This window comes from Gekko japonicus, unplaced genomic scaffold, assembly GCF_001447785.1.
Source record: "Gekko japonicus isolate JY-2015 unplaced genomic scaffold, Gekko_japonicus_V1.1 scaffold543, whole genome shotgun sequence".
Lineage (NCBI taxonomy): Eukaryota > Metazoa > Chordata > Lepidosauria > Squamata > Gekkonidae > Gekko > Gekko japonicus.
Genome location: NW_015160225.1, coordinates 57,774 through 77,446, shown reverse-complemented (window position 1 = coordinate 77,446; position 19,673 = coordinate 57,774). Strand labels below are relative to the sequence as shown.

Genomic DNA, 19,673 nt, shown 5'->3' with positions numbered 1-19,673 from the left:
AAAGTATTTCCAATACCCAGATAAATAATAACGGTGATAACGGACAACCTTGCCTTGTTCCTTTCTGTACTTTGAAGTTATCTGTCAGTTCTTTATTCACATTTATTTTAGCTCTTTGTTCAGAATAGATAGCTTCAATACAATTTCTAAAATGTTGTCCCGCTTCAATCTTTTCCATCATCTGGTGCATAAAATTCCAATTAAGATTGTCAAAAGCTTTTTCTGCATCAACAAACAGAAAAGCTACTTCTTTTTCTGGGTGCTTTTCATAATATTCAATTGCGTCCATTACTATTCTTACATTGTCTCTAATCTGCCTTTTGGGTAAAAAGCCCGCTTGATCTTCAGAAATTACCGTTTGTAAATAGTTTTTCACCCTTTCTGCAATAATTTTTGCAAAGATTTTATAATCGTTGTTCAAAAGAGATATTGGCCTGTAGTTCTTTACATTTGTTGAATCTTGTCCTTCCTTTGGAATCAAAGAAATAATTGCTTCTTTCCATGAGTCCGGCACCTTTTTGTTTTCTCTTATTTCGTTGGTTAAAGCTTCCAGGACCGGGGAAATTTCTTCTTTCATCTTTTTGTAGAATTTCGCTGTAAATCCGTCCGGCCCAGGCGCCTTCCCCAACTTTGTCTCTTCTATTGCCTTCATCACTTCTTCTTTTTGAATTGGACCATTTAATAAATCTTTGTATTCCTTACTTATTTTTGGTAGTGGAATCTCCTTTAAATATGTTTTAATCTTCTCAAGATCAACTCTAGTTGTTTGGAATAGTTTAGCATAATACTTGAAGAAACATCTCTTTATTCCATTAGGATCAACGAACTCTTTTCCATCTTCTATTATTTTGGTTATCATTCTTCTCTCTCTTCTAGCCTTAAGTTGCCAAGCTAAGTATTTTCCCGGTTTGTTCGCCCCTTCAAAAGATTTCTGTTGTAACTTCTTTAAATTCCAATACATTTCCTGATTCCAAGTCTCATTCAGTTGTTCCTTCAGCAACTTTAATTCTTTAATAATTTGCTTTTTTCCAGGCTTCTTTTTTAATTCCTTTTCTTTCTGAGCAATTTTTTCTAACACTTCTGTTTGTTTTTGAAGTTTTTCCTTTTTTTGCTTCACGTTTTGCGAGATGAGAATTCCTCTCATCACCGCTTTATAAGCATCCCATACAATCTGTATCGGTGTTTCTTTATTTAAATTTTGTTGAAAGAATTGTTTCGTTTCTTCCTTTAACATCTCAATTACCGTTTTCTTATCCAACAAGTCTTCATTAATCCTCCACAGAAAGGGTTTTTTCCTTTCTGTGGAACTCCATACCACCGGATTGTGATCTGAATTACATCTTGGCAAAATTTCAGTCTTATGTGTTTTCATTGATAATTCTTCAGACATCCAAATCATATCAATTCTGGAAAAAGAGCAATGTCTATTGGAATAAAAAGTAAAGTCTTTCTGCATCGGGTTCCATTTCCTCCAAACATCTTCTAATTTTTCTTGCTTAACTAATTCAAAAAAATTCTTTGGCAATTTTCCGCTGAATTCGTTGTCCTTTTGTGGTTTTCTGTCTAGACGATCTATTGTCCCATTAAAGTCTCCGGCCATAATAACTTGCTCATAAGTCAATTGTTGTAATTGGTCAGTTATATCCTTAAAAAATTTTTCCTTTGCTCCATTGGGTGCGTACACGTTGATCAACAATGTTTTTTTCTGCTGAATCATTAATTCCACACCCACGTATCTGCCATCTATGTCCTTAAAAATTTCTGTAGGTTGTAACTCCTTCTTCACATATGTCACAACTCCTTTTTTCTTGTTTGAGGCCGCAGAACAAAATTCAATTCCAAATAAAGCATTCTTTAAATATTTTATATCCTGTTTTCTAATATGTGTTTCTTGCAAGCATATCACGTTGCATTTCTGTTTCTGTATCCAATGATTGATTCTTTTCCTCTTGTTTGGTGAATTTAATCCATTAACATTCCATGACAACAATTTGTACTCCATTATGCGTTTTATTTTAAAGTTCTCCAAAGACGTCCGCATTGTCCGCCTTAAATTTATAAAAGTCCATCATCGATCTGATCTGAATCCTCCCACCTTGATACGTAAAGGATAAACCTTGTGGAATCTCCCATCTATATCTGATGCTCAAAGCTCTGAGTTTGTCCGCCAAGGATTTAGTGACAACTAGTCCTTTTGTAGGAAAAAGGCACAATGACGCAAGAAAAAGGGAATTATGTATGGAATTAGTTTCCTGTAAAATGTGTATGTGACACACATCTCCAGCCATGTTCACTTCACAAGAGACTAAACCAGGAAATAATCTTTATGAATAATGGTAACATTTTGGGGGCACTTTTGGCACCATCTCTGTTGCTCTGGACACACATGAACCATAGTATAAATCTTGGGTTTGCCTCAGTCGCTATGCAGATGTTCTCAAATGTAAGGGCTGATTCTTGACATTTTGGGGGTTGAAGTAGATCCAATCCTAGGTCTCACAACCGGTTTAAGTTCTGGGTCTGAGTCGGCTCTTTTCTTGCCTCTCCTGGTCTCCGTCTTGGCGATTTCTTTCCAATTCACAGATTCGCAAAATAAAGCACTCTTCTAGATGATAAGATTTAGTCCTCCATGCCTCTCTGTTTACGCTTTCCAAAGACCCTTAGAAATATATTAAAAAAGCAAATTTAGTTGAAGTCCTCCTCAAAATGTCGGGCGCAACTTCTCTATGGTAATTTCATGTAGAGTAGGTCAAATTGATACTTTGCAGGCCCTTCCTTCCGCATACAACTCACTTCCGGTCCGGCACCTTTAAAAGTTCCACTGTCTTCCTTTCGCTAATGCCCGTCTAGGAATTCAACTTCCTGGATGTTTCACACGGACCTCTTTCTTTGTGACACCAGCCTGCTCTTCCCACGCTATTGTTCGTGAGTTTCGATTTTACAGTTGCGCACACGGCTCCATCTTCACCACAGGAATGTTAAACAATAAGCGTTTTTACAGTTTTTAAAGGCTTCAATCAACTTTTTTCTCTCCGGAATCGGATTTCTGGGATTTACTATTCATTTTCCGCTCAACCGCTTAATTCAAATTGACTCCAAACTCAGTTCAGGTAAGCGGCACGTTTTTGTTATCTAGCACGTTCAAAACGGGTTTCGCATTGTTTCTTTTAACTCACAGTTGTTGTCCTTCTTCAAAGAGGTCGGCTGACGAAGAATTTATGCCGGTAATCCGGCTCGATCGGCCACTATAGAGTTGCTTGGCACTTGCCTTCTTCGTGGGAGGAGGTCAAAGCCCAATTCAGCTTCTTCCGAAGCTGGATTACGCCAACCTCACACTCCCTCTAGGGCGCTGCTGCCTGCTTGTCCCCCCCCCTCGCTGGGGAGTGATGCGTTGGGCTGTGTATTGCCCAAACTGTCAAAAGTGGCCGTCGCTCGCTTCGCACAATCGCGAAACGCTTCAGTCCTCCATCTTAGCCAGACCGGAAGCCCCAATAGGATTGTTTTTGGGACAGACTAACAGGAAGGTGGGCCAGGAGGTTGGCACCGTCGACACCCCTCTCCTGGATCTCCAATAAAAGAAGAGAACCAGACACATGGTCTCTCTCTCTCTTACTTGATCAACTAGGTAGTGACCCCTGCAACAACCTCTGTCTACTTTATACTCCCCTTTTGTCCAGCTTGCTATCCCCAAACTCTTGCCTCTACTTTGATCTCTTGATCTGCAGTCAAGAGACCCCCACACAGTCCTGCTAAGTTCTGCTAGTGTGGGTCCCTTTAGTTTTACATTTCTTCCCCTCTATTCTTCATTGGAACAACCAAGCTGCGAAGACAGATAAGTATCACCCACCATCACCCTACCTGCTAATGCAACAGTGCTTATTTTAATACTGTATTTCTAAGGAGCTTAATTGAATGTGTGAGTGCATCAGTATTGTTTGTATGTGATTTATTTTCTTTAAGTAAAAGACATTTATTTTAACAACACCAGCCCTCAACTCCTTCGCTGGTAATCCTTGGTGGGAACAGGACCTTGGTATAATTGGCAAGCACCCATTTATAAATTGCCAATTGCTGTAAATAAAGCAATTTGGCTAACAGAGTCCTTGCACTTAACCACTACACCAAACAGGCTCTCTACAAGAGAATTTCAGAAGAAAAATAGCTTGTGTTTCAGAGATTACAACAAAGCTTTTGACTGTGTGAAGCATGAAAGCTATGGTTGGTTTTAAAACAAATGGGTATGCAACAACATCTGGTTGTTTTGATATGCTTACCTATGCTCTGACAAGAAGCTACTGTTAGGACACAATAGGGAGAAACAGAATAGTTCCCGATTGAAAAATGTGTCAGACAATGATGTATTTTATTTCCCTGTTTCTTCAATCTATATGCAGAACACATCATAAGAAAAACTGGATTAGATTTAGATGAAGGTAGAGTAAAAATTGGGGGAAAGAACATCAGAATTTGAAATATGCAGATTACACATTACTGGCAGAACATAGTGAAGATTTGAAATGACTACTGCTGAAGGGTAAAGCAGAAAGTGCCAAAGTAGGATTACAGCTGAACATCAAGAAGACAAAGTAATGACTACTGAGGAATCGTACAACTTTAAGGCAGACAATGAAGACATTGGAATGGTTAAAGATTTTCTATTCATTGACTTAATCATCAACCAAAATGGAGACTGCAACCAAGATATCAGAAGGAGACTGAGACTGGGAGGGCAGCTGTAACTATTTCTTGTTTTAGTGTGTGTGTCTCTTTAAATGTTTGGTTGGAGTACAGTGCTAGTAGAGTAGAATGATTGAGGAAGACAAGTGTGCTGTGGTTGATGGATGACAGAGTGTGAGAGGAGTTGTTTAGAGTGAATCTGTGTGTGTCTGAAAGTCGGAGTTATTCAGTTAGTGAGTGATTCTGAGGAATAGAGTGATATGACAGAGTTCTGTGTGGAAACATAAGAGTTCAGTATATATGTCTTTAAAAAGTTTAAATGTGAAGGAGCTATGAAAAGGGTCTGTGAGACTCTAAAGTTATGAAAGAGAGTCAATAATACAAAGAGCTTAGCCAGTGTGGCTGCCTATGTGAAAGAGAGATTCCTGTCAGAGTGGGATCTTATTGTCAAAACGAAGACTGTATGCGATACCTTGTCAGTTTATTTACCAGTTCCTTTCCCCAAAAACAGTTACAGTTAACTAGCAACTTATTTTGTTCCTTAATCAATAAATCATATTGTGTTTAAGTTTAACCCAGAATTCCGTTCAATCCTTCCTCAGGGCCACAGAGACCTCTGAAAGCCCAGACCCTGGGTCACATTAACAGTAGCAGCAGCAACAGAAACAGAGAGAAGATTTGGAATTTCTTAAAATTCCTGGTGGCAGCAGAAACTACCCAGTTTATAAACACAGAGTATAATTTTAAAGTGAAAACAGTCCCCCCCAAATAAGCAGGGCGCCACAGCAGCCAGGAAGGGGCTAGAAAAGATCAAGTGTAAGGATGTGTCACTGGCAACCAAGATCAAGATAATTCATACTACAGTATTCTCCATGACTATGTATGAGTATGAAAATCAGACACTGAAGAAAGCAGACAGGAAAAAAGCTGGTTCATTTTAAATGTGCTGTTGGAAGAGAGTTTTATGGATACCATGGACTGCCAAAAAGACAAATAAGTAAGTTCTAGATTGAACTAAGCCTGAACTTTCCCTAGAAGTTAAAATGACTAAACTGAGGCTATTGTCTTCTTATAATATGACCAAGTACAAGAGTCGCTGGAAAAGACAATAATACTAGGAAAAGGTGAAGGCAGGAGCCTTCAACTAGCACTGAAAATGGTCACCTTCTTACCTTATACAAAGTAAATCTTACATAGAGCTGTCACAGGCTATACCTTTTAACCCCAACGGTTTTCCTCCTTCCATTCAGTGTATATATCTGTCAGCTGAGGACATACTATTTAAAATGGGCTGTCATTTACAACAATATATACCACAATATATCTGTTAGTCTTCAAGTTATCACAAGTTTCTTTTTTTGGTTTTGCTGCAACAGACTGAAAGGGCTACAATTTCTCAGACATGCAGGATCAATCACGCACCTGAGTTACAAAAGAAAAATGCTTTAGGTAGTATTTTTATTGTTTTCTCAACTGTTGACATTGGCACTTTTATTTGAAAAAGAAAAATATGTGGAAAGTCTCTTTCTAGAGTTACCTACATCACTTCCTTATTTCTGCGAGGTCCTTCAAAAGGCCGAAAGGGTAAACTTCCAGTAGCAGCATGGTAAAAAGTCACCCCTATGCTCCACAAGTCGACCGTTGCACCATATTTCTTTTGGTGCTCTTTCCTCAATACTGCACGTTCATACATGTCAGGATGCTAGAAAATTGGAAAAAGAAAAGCTACAGAGGAATAAATTGCTTTATGAACAATTAGTGCAAAATACTACAGACAGGATGCAAATGAGCTCTTCTTTTGCTTACAGATTGGGTGGTTCTTCCACTTGGAAATTGCAAAAATAAAGCAAAATAAACTGCAAAGCTATTCTACCACTTATGAGAAAGGTTACACAAACCTCTTGTACATACAGATGCCAGAGAACTGGTTTAAAAGATACCCATTATAGCAGTGTGAAATCTCTTGAGAATACTCTTGCACAAGTATTTACGGAACAATACTCATGACTACTTCCTTTCAGTTGTTGTTCTTCTGATAAAAACCCTGTGTGTTCTAGTTAGCTGTATATTATTTGAAAGAGAGAAATTACACAAATGAAAGCAGGTATCTAGAGAAGCAGCATATAAAATTTCTAAATAATTAAAGTAACACCTTTTTAAAAACTAGCATTTTAAACCCGATCTCAGCAGATCTCAGAAGCTAAGCAGGGCCAATCCTGGCAAATAATTGGAAGGGAGAACTCCAAGGAATACCAGGGCTCAGGATGCAGAGGCAGGAAATCAAGCCACCTCTCTGAAACATCCAAACCCCACCAGTGGTCGCCAGAAGTCACCATGACTTTCAGGCATGCAAGCACACACACACACAAAAGAAAAAAACCTAGCATTCTAGTAGTAGAACACATATCGAATCCGCCCATTGAACAAGATAATCATAAATACGTATTTCTTTGCCACAAAGAGAACTAATTCACAAAGCTGTAGGCAAGCAATAAAACAGGTGGCCACCCAAAGATCAGCAGTTGTTCACAGGCCAAAGTGAAAATCTTGAGAGAAACTGTAACTTCCAGGCACACTTCCTCTCAGTGTAGCAATCCCTGATATTCTAACATTCCATAAACAGTTCATAAATCTATATAACAAGAAGACAGGGATTTCTAAGTGCAGTAATTATCATTATCAATACATCTATTTTAAACATGGCTTCATCTGTGGATGAAGAGACAAGTCATCTTTCTACAATAAATCCCATTATGAGGAAAAATCTGAAAACTTAAAAAAAACCCTCCAAAATTATAAAAGTACCACCTGTACCTTTAATAAATTAATGATCCTGCAGTGGCTACTATAGGGGTTGCTAGACAACCACAACAGTATTACTACCCTTCAACCTTTCGTTTCTGCCAATAAAAGGCAAAGGAAAGAGGCAGGTCCCTTTCCAGTGCAGTTTTGGCCTTTGAGGGAAGGGTCACAAGATCAGGCCTACCAACCACCATTGGCAGGCTCAGCTGCTCACGACAATTCAACAGCACCACCGTATAAAAGCCAGGGGTATAGTGGTTAGAGCTTCAGACTATGATCTGGGAAAGCCAGGTTTAACTCCCCACTCTACCCTGAAAGTTTGCTGGGTGATCAGAGGCCAGTCAATGTCTCTAAGCCTAATCCACCTGACAGGGTTGTTGTGATGATAAAATGGAGGAGAGTAGCGTTGCCACCTTCCAGGTAGAGCCTGGAAATTCCCTAGACTTACACTAGAGAAATCAGTTGCCCAGGAGAAAATGGCTGCTTTGGGCAGCGGGTGGCGGCAGTTGGTCTCTAGGGCATTGTACCCTGCTGAGGTCCCTCCACCACCAGATCTCCTCAAATTTCCAAACCTGGAGTTAGCAACCTTAGAGGAGAATGATGTAAGCTGTTTTGGTCCCCACTGTGGAGCAAGGCAGCACAGACATGGAAGATGAAATATCCTATTCTTTATCAAACAAAAGAGGCTTAAGAGCTGCCCTGTGCTATCATACCCAGTGTGGTGTAGTGGTTAAAGTGTCTAACTATGACACAGGGAACCCAGGTTTAAATCCCACCTCTGCCATGGAAGCTTGCTGGGTGACCTTGGGCAAGTCATACACTTTCAGCCAGAACTACCTCATAGAACTGCTGTTGCGGATGAAATGGAGGAGAGAATTATGTAAATTGCTTTGGGTCCCCATTGCAAGAAAGGAGGGGTTATAATTGAAATAAATATAGCTGAAGATGTAGTACAGGTGAAAAGTAGACTGGTGGGTGGGAAGCAGAGAAAGATAATATGGGGGTTGCCAGGAGGGAAAAAGGAAATTGTAAAGGAGAGAAGATATGGGACATCCCCCTGCAAGTCCTTCCAGGTTCCCTATTCTGCGAATTGGCCCAGCACTACCTTGACTGGCACCATGCAACCCAGCCAGTGTTTTCCAGGGAAGAGGCTGCCAAGACACAAGAGAAAGGAAAGGTGGGAAAGCTGAAGACTGGGGGGCAGAAAAAAGTAGGCTGGCTGGAGGGTGGAAAGGGGAGAAGGAAGAGGCTATGAGGGTCCCCAAGGAACAGAAGAACAAAGTCATGGGAGAGGGAAAATGAGATGCCCCTGCAAGTCCATGAGGGTCCCCCCCCCCATTAAATCTAATGTTCCTGAAATAAAAACAAATCTGGTAAGTATGATGCTGCAATGCTATGCAGAGTTATTCCAATCTATGACTTGCTTTTATACTGATGGTATCACAATGTCTTAAGATGTCTCTACAAGAAGTTGTTGGAAGGCATGCAAGTCATCACCAAAATATATTCCAAACCTCAAGGACACTAAAATCAAATGAATTGGCTTACCAAGTATTCTTCTGTACCATAGAGGGAGACAAACTGTTCATCATCTTCCAGTTCCCTAGCAGCCCCAAAATCTGTCAATTTATAAACAGACTGACCATCTTCACCTATAACACGCATTATATTGCCTGGTTTAATGTCACGATGCACTATTCCATTCTCTCGAAGATGATTCATCCCAGCCACTTAAAAATAAAAGCACAAAGATAAGTATATGAATATTTTCAAAGAAACAGAAAATTAATTAGTATTTATTTTTCTGCCAGTGGCCAAAATTTCCTCAACCAAAAAAACTGATGATATTGAAGGTCAGAAGAACAGGATTTTGGACCTGTTTTAATATGAAAAAATCCAATATAATAATGACCAGTCAGGGTACAGAAATGGATAACTATAATTTCATCTGTATACTGTCCTGATGATACAGTGCACTGTGGCAATCCAACATATACCAAATAATCAGGTCTTAAAAAAAACCTATACAAACTTATGAAATAAGATATATTTCGCAACTGCCTGTAGTTTTAACATTGTTGATATATTCCCAGCATATTAACTCTACAATGAGCACTTACTGAACATGTAAATACTTGATCATGTAAATAGTGGCTATCTTTATAGACTTTACTTTAGAACAAAATCTTCACAAAGCATTAGTAGAAAGGCAGTCCACTAGTTATACCAGGGTGGATAAAAATCAATGATTTTTTAAAAAATTAAAAATCAGATTTTAAAAATTTATATCAGATTTTTAAATTCTAAATTTAATTTTTAATAGAATGCTTTTTGAGGAAAAATCTATCTAAAGATACATTATAGTCCAAAGGTTATTCATCATAAAATATGAATTAGTTTTTAATTATGTAGCATTTCATTTAACTTTTTTGGTACATGAATTCCATTAATCTATTCACAATGTCATGCTCTCCCAGAGGTTTCTGTAAGATTATTTTGGGCAATTTTTCTATCTAGAAGATATTATCACAGATTCTTAGTTTTGCAGTTCTCAAAAACGTGAATTGTGTCTGCACGCCTCTTCTTGTCCAAATATGAATGATTAACCTACTAAACCGGATCAAGGTGGGCAGCCCTGTTGGTCTGAAGCAATTAAAGGTGCCATTGGACTCTCTGTTCTACTAAACCAGAGATAGTTCACCTTGCAATGATTTCATAATTATCTATTTCATGTGCTAAATAACCAATCATTATACTAAATAACCAATCCAGCCTTGGTTGGAAGGGTGGGGTAGAAATGTAATAAATTAAATCAAATCAAATCATTAATTTTCTGATATAACTAAAACGAACCTGAAAAGTTATTATACTAAATTGAAACCTTCATCTGGGTTGTAAATATTAAGGCCAACAAGACTGAGCCTTTATGTAGAAAACCATGATTTAAGTCGAGTCTTATTGACTAGTGATTTCAATCATGATTTAAATCAAATCAACCCCAATTTATACAATTATAATTTATGGTGTAATCATACCTACTCTTTTTACAGAAAATATTTTATTGTTAGCACCACTGTCTATTGCTGGGAGTATTACTATGTAACACAGTTATCTTTCCTAGACTGTAATCATCCTTATCTACCTACAACAAAGGGGGAAAATACAGGTAGGAGGAGTCTCATAGCACCAGTACAATTTGACTATAAAAAGGTAAATGCAGCTTTGGACATTTTTAAATTGAAATTACAGCCCAAAGTTAATTAAAATATTCAGACTTTTTCCCTAGATTTACATCTCACACAAACAAGGCAAGTAGCTTTTAATTTTGAAAGAATGGCTGGATAAAGGAACCATTATGCAAGCTACATTGCAGATAAAACAGTGACCAGATTATGATTTTGAAAGTGAGGGGAAAACAGCTCAGTTATGTGTAATGAATATATACAACATCGATTTTCCAGACAAGATTTAGGCTGTCCAAGAGATAAATTTCCCTCTGCATGCTAGTAAGTGAACCATGGGTGTTTTCCTGAACTTCTGCAATAACATAGGCTACGCTTGCACCATCACTGATCATTTTGGGGGTTTTTTACTCATGTCCCCATGCTAAACTATTTCCCTGAAAATTTTAATAGGATAGGCATAAAGCTGCATCAGTTAATCCTGCTGACAAACGCAGAAGTGGAGCAGAAACACTGAGAGTGTTATTTGTATCTGTGTGCTTCCGAGTCCCTACATTTAAGAGGCAAAGGGAATGTATAGTAAGAGAAAATTCCCAGGGCATTAGAAGGCAGCCAGATAACTCCGTGTTGAGCAACAGAAGAGTTTGAGGCCCATCAGACTGCTTAGAACATAGGGGGAATTGGGATGTGTGCACAAAGAGTAGGAAATTCTCTCTCCTTCCTTGCAGCAAGCACTAGGGCTTTTTTTTCTGGAGGAACGCACCAGAACAGAGTTCCAGAACCTCTTGGACAAAATTCTTTTTAAAATGTTTACAAGTTCATGAGTTTTCAGTATATGGATTGAAAATTTCCTCTTGGGAATTCTGGCACCCCCTTTAAAAAATAATAATCCTGGCAAGTACCTACTGCAAAAACATTGTTTAATCATTCACTACATAAACACAGGGAAGAGATTTCTTGCTTGTTTTCCCAACTTTAAAAAAAATATTAATAGTAAGCTATTGCTGCAAGCCTTAGTACCAGCATATGTATCCAATGTTAACAGAAGTCAAACCAACACAATGGTTCTGCAGCAGAGACTGCACACTGAAAAAAATTACAAATGAGGCTAATTTTTCAATACAGTGCCGTAACAGTCAGACAAGCCAAACAAGCAGACAACACAAGGAAAGTTTCACATACCAACATCTTTCAGCACAATCAAGAATTCTGATTCTGGCAAGCCATAGGCATTAGATGGCTCTTCTAAAACTGTATACAAACTGCCGCATGGACAAAATTCCATAACGAGAACTTTATGTCTAGAGGTTGTCTGGAAAAGAAGAACAAAAGTGTTGTGAATTATATGAATCAAATCCCTGTGTTAGAAATAGAAGATTGCCTCAATGGTTAAACATTTTGGAGACCACTAGTACTCAGGTAAAGGATTCTATGGGATCTTCATGTAAGCCTCTTTCCTGTGGCTTTCAAATTCAAGTAAAATTATCTGAAGCTAAGAAAATATAATGCTGATCATTTTTGAAACTGTTATCCTTCACATTACCAGACGGGGGATGAAAAACTGCTTCCAAAAATTCCTTTACAAACAAACAAACAGAGCCCCAACTTTAATCTTTGCTGACAAAGTTGTCAGGGGTTTTCCCCTTGAGTATACTACACATACTACTTGAAGTTCTCCTGGGAAATTTCAAGGAACTATTATGTTATGTGATTAATGTATTATTACTTGAACTGACTACAAAGAAGAACTTCTTATATGGGAGATAAAAAGGGCACTCTAAAAAAAGAGGTTAGAACTATAAAAAGCAAGTAACATTTTTCATAAATGGCAGGGAGTACACCATATACAATGATGCAGTTTATGAGCCCGTTTGTCCGGCAAGGCAGGATATAAATTGAAATAATAAATAAATAAATAAAACAAATATGTTACAGTTGCACATATGCAAAAAACATCTTGCAATGTCCCAGTTAATTACCTCTTCCTCAATGGCAAATAATTTTACAATGTTTTTGTGATTCAGTTTCTTTAATACTTCAAACTCACGCATCTGAACATCAACAGGACGAAGAAAGCTGAAATTATTAAATACTTTGACAGCATACAAGTCACCCGTTTTCTGTAAAAGAAATACTGAGATTATTTTAAAAAGAAAAATGGAAAACATGTCACAAAAGAATTTTATTAATGAAATTCTAGTTACTGTCTTTATAATATCTATAATACAAAATTATAAAATTAACTAGCAATGAGGGGAAAAATTCCATAGATGTGATCATAATGAAAAATGGCACAGTACATAAACACACATGGTATTTACAACACCACTGAAAAACAGAGAGTAAATTGCATTTTGTGAACACTTCAGTGTGAATGTCCATGACCATTATTAATGTTAAAAAAATCTGTCATTTTCCAAAAGAACAATCAAACTGTCAGCTATACAAGGAAACTAAACAGTGAGTCTCCTTTAACAGTGTTAAAGCATTTTCAAGGATATTAATAGGATATACAAACCTTGTGTCGTCCCCGGAAAACATTTGCAGTAGCTCCTTGTCCCAGGATGTCTGATACAAGCCAGAGATAATTTGGAGTGCTCTGCATGTTTGCTCTTGATTAGGTGATTCTTACTTAAGCTTAACAAGGAATTAAAATATTCTTCAGTTAAAAAAATTACAACAGAAGAAAATCTGCTCTTCTTTTTAAATTATAACGTTCACATTTACATAACAGCATAAAATATCTATATGCATGCTATATACTACAAATGCTCTCGCACACATTTCTCTTTTCTTACTGAGAGCTCACAGAGGTGGCCCAAGAAGTCAGATACCCCAACATATACTTCCGTACAAATTCTCTCCTCTGTTTAAAAGAAACTGTCCATCTACACTTGTCCCAACAAAAAAGCTCTTTGCATATGCAGCAATTCTGATGCATACTCAGAACTGTCAAAAGCATTAAGACTCCAATATTCACGACAGTGCTGAGGAGAGCTCCATGCACACAATGTAATGCCTCAATCTTGCAGTAAATGAAAAAGCCTACATGACTCAGGAGTTCCTACACAAGCACTAAAATGCCTGTAGAGCTCTGGATTGGGAGTCTCTATTTGTAAATCCTCTATACAATATAAACTTCTGAAATGAAAAAAGCCTTTGTTCCTATTGTCCTTATACACTGTTTCAGTGGTAACATTTTGCACCAAAACTAGTTTACTGCCTTGCCTGTTGTTCTTCCTTTAATCACTAAATTGCTGTTAAATACAGTTGATTTCTTCAGCAAATGGAAAAAAGTTCATGCAACAGGGAGGAGTTATTTGTACCCAGTTCCCCCTTCCTACTGAAGCCCCCTATGTTACGTGTCACATCATTTCTGGGGATCCCCCCAAATCTTCAGAAACAGCTCTATGGGAGATGGATGGGGCTACAATGGGAAGGGGGTAAACACCAAAGAGCTGTTCCATGTATTCTGCTGCATTCAAGCTTTACTGTATCCAAGACTTTGTGCTGGAAATGTAGTGCATGGCACAGGATCAAAAGTAGATAAACATCACATGACAGCTCAGGTAATCATTTCACACCACTTATTATATGCTAAACGGTGAAGGCTGAAGTTCTTAAGAGTACTTATTAATCATTTCTGTGCAAAATGTTCTACCACACAGGCTATAAAACAAATGGCCTGACAGTTGCGTTCCAAATTATTTCTGATCAGCTCATGAACATTTAAACCTCCACATTTTGATTTTTAAAAAATCCTCCCTAATTTGCAGTTTGTTATTTTTTACGTTTCTTTCCAAAAGACACACCAAGATTCCACATTTGACTAACGTAGCTTGCTACATGGAACAACACTGGGACACCAAGTACCTTGCAGTATCCTAAACAGCCTTACACCCTTCTAAATCTACTGATTTCAAAAGACTTTGAAGGGTATAACTATATTTGAGAGTGCACAGCTAATCTGTCATTTCAAGTGGCAAGGTTATGCTTGCTCGCTCAGGGCACTCAGCTCATTTTTTAATGGGATGGGGCCGTGGCTAAAAGCAGTGCTTATTCCTTCCTACTATTTAGTATTTTCCCACCATCCAAAAGGCCAAAATATTTCCTTTTACCCTTTTTTGAGCTCTCAGCTTTCAGTCACCTATACCAAGATCCCACTGCAATTTTAGAAAGCCTGCAGGTAATTAAAACTTCAGGTCACTCCAGACTTGGCTTCCGGTGGAGATGTAATGGCAGGCTGATGTCTTCACACAGCTAATTACCAACTAGGAGGGCTCCCTGGTCGGCAAAACCTCCCTGGCTAAAGGGGAGATCAAGAGATAAGCTACGCATACCTCTTTAGTTTGCTCTTAGGATGTTTTCTGCTGAGCGGTAACTTTACAGACACCTCCCAAAGTAGAGGATCTGAGGTCCCGGAATTTATAACTTGCTCCTGGCTGCTGCATTTGGAATCCTGGTAAGGACTAAAGCCTGACCTCCCCCGCTTTTTAAGATTTATGGACACTATTATCTACAGCCAAAGAGATTTTCTTGAAGAGACATTCCCTGCTACAGTAACCTCTCTCAAGGGATTATAAAAACCTTTAAAGAACTTTTTGAAACAATAACTCTGGCAATAAATTTAATTAAGAAAGATATGGGGGGAAATAAATGAAATTGTGAAAATTAATTGGATGAGGGATCAATTCTTTTTCCCATCCCTAACTTTTAATCTTTAATTTTATTCGCTATGAAAGTGCGCATGCATGAAAGCTTTTTGGCTGTGAAGACATACGTGCCATGAGACTGTTCTCATATTTACTGTAGCAGTTTACTTGCTACTCAATAACTATACATAATAGAAGATAAGACTGAGATACTCTGGGACTATCTGACCTTGGTTGCCATGTTGAGAATGTTGGTCAAAACTGAAACTAACTAAATTGAAAATATTCTGGAGTACTTGTTTTGGCTTTTTAACATTTTTGTTGCCATGGTGAAAGGACACAAACTGACAGCTGAAAGTGAAACCGTTTGACTCAAAAACACACTCTATTTCTTTTTTAATTGATTATTAATTTATTTATTTCATTCAATTTTTACCCCGCCCCGGCTCAGGGCAGCTTACATAAAAATACATATATAAATACTATTAAAATCAATCATAAAACACCTAATAATTAAAGTTAATATAATATTATTTTGGGTCCTATTCTATAATTACTACCAGAATGAATCCGAACAAGAAAGGTTTATCAGACCAACTTGTCACATCAGATATGATGCAGAAACTATTTGAACAAATGGGATGCAGAACAGAGAGTAAAATAGATAATCTTGGAAACAAGACAGAGGCTTTTGAGAAAAGAATGAATCAAGAGTCTTGTGAAGTTAAAACATTAAATGAAAGATGATGAGAAAGAATTTGAAGTTAAGCAAATCAATGATAAAGTGGTTGCTGTAGAAAATAAAATAGAAGAGATAGACAAAGAATTCAAAAGGCATGTGGGTTTATTAGTTATTGTGGATTTGAGAGAAAAAGAGTTCTGTCTGAAACTGAGAGCTATCCAAGAAGAAACTGATGAAGACCTCAGAGAGAAGATTATATTACTTTTGGCCAATTTTCTGCAAAGGGAAGAGGAAGATATGGAATTCGCAGAATAGCTGAAACCACTCTTTTTTGTTAGGCTTTATGGATAGTCAGTTGGAAAGAAGTTATGGACTTTTGTTCCTATATTCGACTATGGCAGTTAAAATGTTACATGCATAGAAATTTCCAACAATACCTATAGTAGAAGAATGACTAGAAAAGATGTTGGACCTTCTAGTTATGGCTAAATTTATAGTATTGGTTAGGGAAAAGTATAAGTACTCTGTAAGTAAAATAGAGATTGGCCTTTTGCATGAAAAAGTTAAGGACGGCTTGATGATTTGTGGTTTCTCTGAATAAGACATTTGCTTAAGGGGAAACAAAAAGAGAGAGTTCTTGTTTTATATACAAGCAAGGAAAACTTTGTAATCAAAAGTATATTTGTTGTAAAGAAAATCAAAAGTCTTTTATGTTATGTTAGCTTTCAATTTTTCTTTTTTTCCCTGTATGTTTCCTAGTTTTATTTATTTAATAATTAAAAAAAACCCAGGTCACTCCTGCAATCTGCCTCAACAGCAGGCAGAAGCAATGGGCGCCCCCAGCCAAGCCAACTCCCCAAGCTGCCTCTGCCATCCATGTACAGGGTGGTGTCCTAAAGAGATGTCACCTCTCCTGCTAGGTAGTCTTAAACTGGAAGAAGAAACGAGTCTAGAAGACTAGGCATAATCCAGAACGACAGAAATGTACAGGAGGAGGCTGGTCCTGTTTCTGCAGATAAGATATTTTTATTTATTTATTTTTTCGCATTTATATCCCGCCCATCCCGTAAACGGGCTCAGGGCGGGTTACAACAATTTAATTTTTTAAAAGAAAAATGTTAAATGTCAAGTAAACAACGCTTCTACAATGCTTGTTATATAAATGAAGTTGAAATCCAGACTTGCATAGTTTTTCACAGGGAAGACCTGAATCTGGAAAGTCTCAGTCACACTTACTTCCCTAGGCATTGTAAGACGCTAATGATACATGTCAGATACCTGAGGTCTAGCAACAAGACTTGGGGGGGGGGTTTTAACTTGTTTATAGAAAGCCTTTTAAAAAATCAGACTTGTACACCAACAATTTCTTGCAGCCTTTTCAGGGAATCCAAAATATACATTATTTCAGGCCTTTCCCATATTTCTGTAGAAACACCTGAAGCCTGCCCAACCTTATCAAGTTTGAAGCCCAAGGGAGATTTCCAGCTCTGTATTCAATGGACTGCACAAGATGTCCTTTTTTTAAAAAAGTCATACAATATCCAAACTGTTAGTATAATAAGTGCTGTCCAAAGCATTTTCAGTATCTAATCCAGTTGCAGAGACCAACTTGCATGCCCACTGCTTGTTCCCTTGGCTGACTTTATTATATAATTAATTCCAATTATAGTTCTGCTAACTGCTTTGTTTAAAAAAAAAAAAGCTTTATAAAACTTACATCTCCATAAAGCTTTGTGTGTATTTCAGCAGCCATTTCTTAGACTGTTTTATCGATGCCATTTTACATCTTTTAGAAATGTTGATATTATCTGTTGTTGCTTTTGTATAGCTTGATAGTTTGTTTTATTGTTTTCAATGGGTTGTATTGTTTTAACAGAAACTTAATCCTCCTGAAACATGGATCCATAGAAAGGCAGGATTTCAATGTTTTAAATAAAGGGTTCTCCTATGGGTAGGTAATTCAAACTGTTTAGAAGCATACAGTTAGATAGGGTTAACCTCCTTCTTCCCAAAAGATTTTCCTCTGCTACTGCAAAGGCTGTGGTGGAAATTACCACAAGTTACTATGTAGAAGGGCTACCTGCCCTCCGAGTTCAACTAAATTCCCAAAAAACTAAGCACTTTTTTTGCAACCAATGACCGATTTGAGAATTTGATCCCAAGTCTCATAAACCCAACATCAACACAATAGAGACTTTAACACCCAGGGGAAAGTCTGAGCCACACTGCTCAGTCCTTAATAGGAACAGGCAGAACGACGCGAGTCATACACACATCTCTCAGTACATTGCAACTGAGCCGATACACTACCTCCACTGCAAAAGATTTGCACCGGAAAACCGGATAACGACACCTCTGTAACGATTCCTGCAGGCTGCCTCTTGCACGCATGTCTGAACGCCTCCTTTAAAGAAGCGTGGAGGCCCCTGAGACACAAAGTAAGCGGACACAGGAAAGTAGCGGAGAAAACAGGATAGCGAGTCTTTTGACAATGAACAAGAATGCGGCAGAGTCATCAGTTTCTTCAGAAGTCCCAGTCCTGAACAGTCCCGGGGGAGGGAAAAGAGGCGAAGGACGACTGAAAAGCCTGCCGGGATGTACAGTGCAGAAACGGGAAGTTTTGGCCGCTGCAGGTTGGCTTGAGAAAAGCTGCACCTGCCAGTGACTCCTTCCCTCTAAAACACGGGACCGTCTCCTCTCTCGTGCCTTTTGGTCACCTCCGCTCCGCGCTGCGCGCACTTCTTTTTTTCTTCCCTTCCCTCCACCCACCACCCATCTCCGCCCCAGCAGCTGTTACCAACGCTTCAGAGCAGGAGAGCGCCGGGAATTCCCCCACCTCAGGCCTGCAAGGCTGACCAAGCAAGCCTCCAACAGAGAGACGCATTTCCCTCCCACAGAGAGTCGTCGTGCACTTGCTTTTTAGGAAAATGAAACCGGCCGACACGTTTCCTGCGGGCCTCTCGCTCCGCCTTACCCGCTCCGAGGCCCCTCCGTCGCCCCCCTCGACCCCGAAGGCGGGAAAGGCCCTTCCGCAGCCCTGGCCGAAGCCCCGCTCCAGCTCCCGCCGCGGCTTGCCAACCACTTTCCTTCGCACGGCTCAGCTCCCCTGCCTGCTTCCGGCTTCCTGACGCGTAGGAGGCGGGCCAGCTCCACGCAAGACCGAGGCGGGTCGCCCGGTTTGGTTTTCGCCGGCACACCCCTTTCCCATAAACCGCCCACCGCGGAGGGGATCGCAGAGAACGGTCACATAGACGCCCCCCCCCCCCCGGAGGAGTGAAAAGCAAATGCCGATCAAAACAAAACTGCGGTTTGAACAGTAGATTGCTGACCGGAGCAATACTCCGTGTAAATCAGCCGACGAGTTCCCATGATCTGCAGATGTTTTCTACGCCACAGAAAGTTCCCGTGGCAGTTAGGCCCAAAGTGGATTATCTGCCCTACTGTTTATTTCGCTCTTCCTCCAAAGGAGCTCAGACATACTAGAATGTAGCCTTATCCATTTGGTCATCACAACACCCCTCTCTGTGGTAGGCTAGGCAGAGAGTTTGTACTGGCAAAAGGTCACCCAACAAGCTCCAAACTGAATGGTATAAAATGCTGATTACTTTAGTAAAGACAAAAGAATGTACAGTGTGTGTGTGGGGGGGGGTGCCTCCCTCATCAACCTGAAGAAATGTC

General features: G+C 39.0%; 1 protein-coding gene across 1 annotated transcript in view; it reads right to left on the bottom strand.

Annotated features, from left to right (window-relative positions):
- The window catches only part of TBK1 (TANK-binding kinase 1), a 53,528-nt gene extending 34,447 nt beyond the window's left edge, over positions 1-19,081 (bottom strand). The window contains exons 1-6 of the mRNA XM_015411867.1: positions 18,970-19,081; positions 13,180-13,298; positions 12,641-12,781; positions 11,844-11,973; positions 9,028-9,209; positions 6,219-6,379 (exon numbers count right to left, since the gene is read on the bottom strand). Of these exons, the coding sequence (XP_015267353.1) occupies positions 6,219-6,379; positions 9,028-9,209; positions 11,844-11,973; positions 12,641-12,781; positions 13,180-13,266 (701 nt within the window). The 5' untranslated portion in view covers positions 13,267-13,298; positions 18,970-19,081. The remainder of the gene's footprint in view (positions 1-6,218; positions 6,380-9,027; positions 9,210-11,843; positions 11,974-12,640; positions 12,782-13,179; positions 13,299-18,969) is intronic.
- Positions 19,082-19,673: the final 592 nt, after the last annotated feature.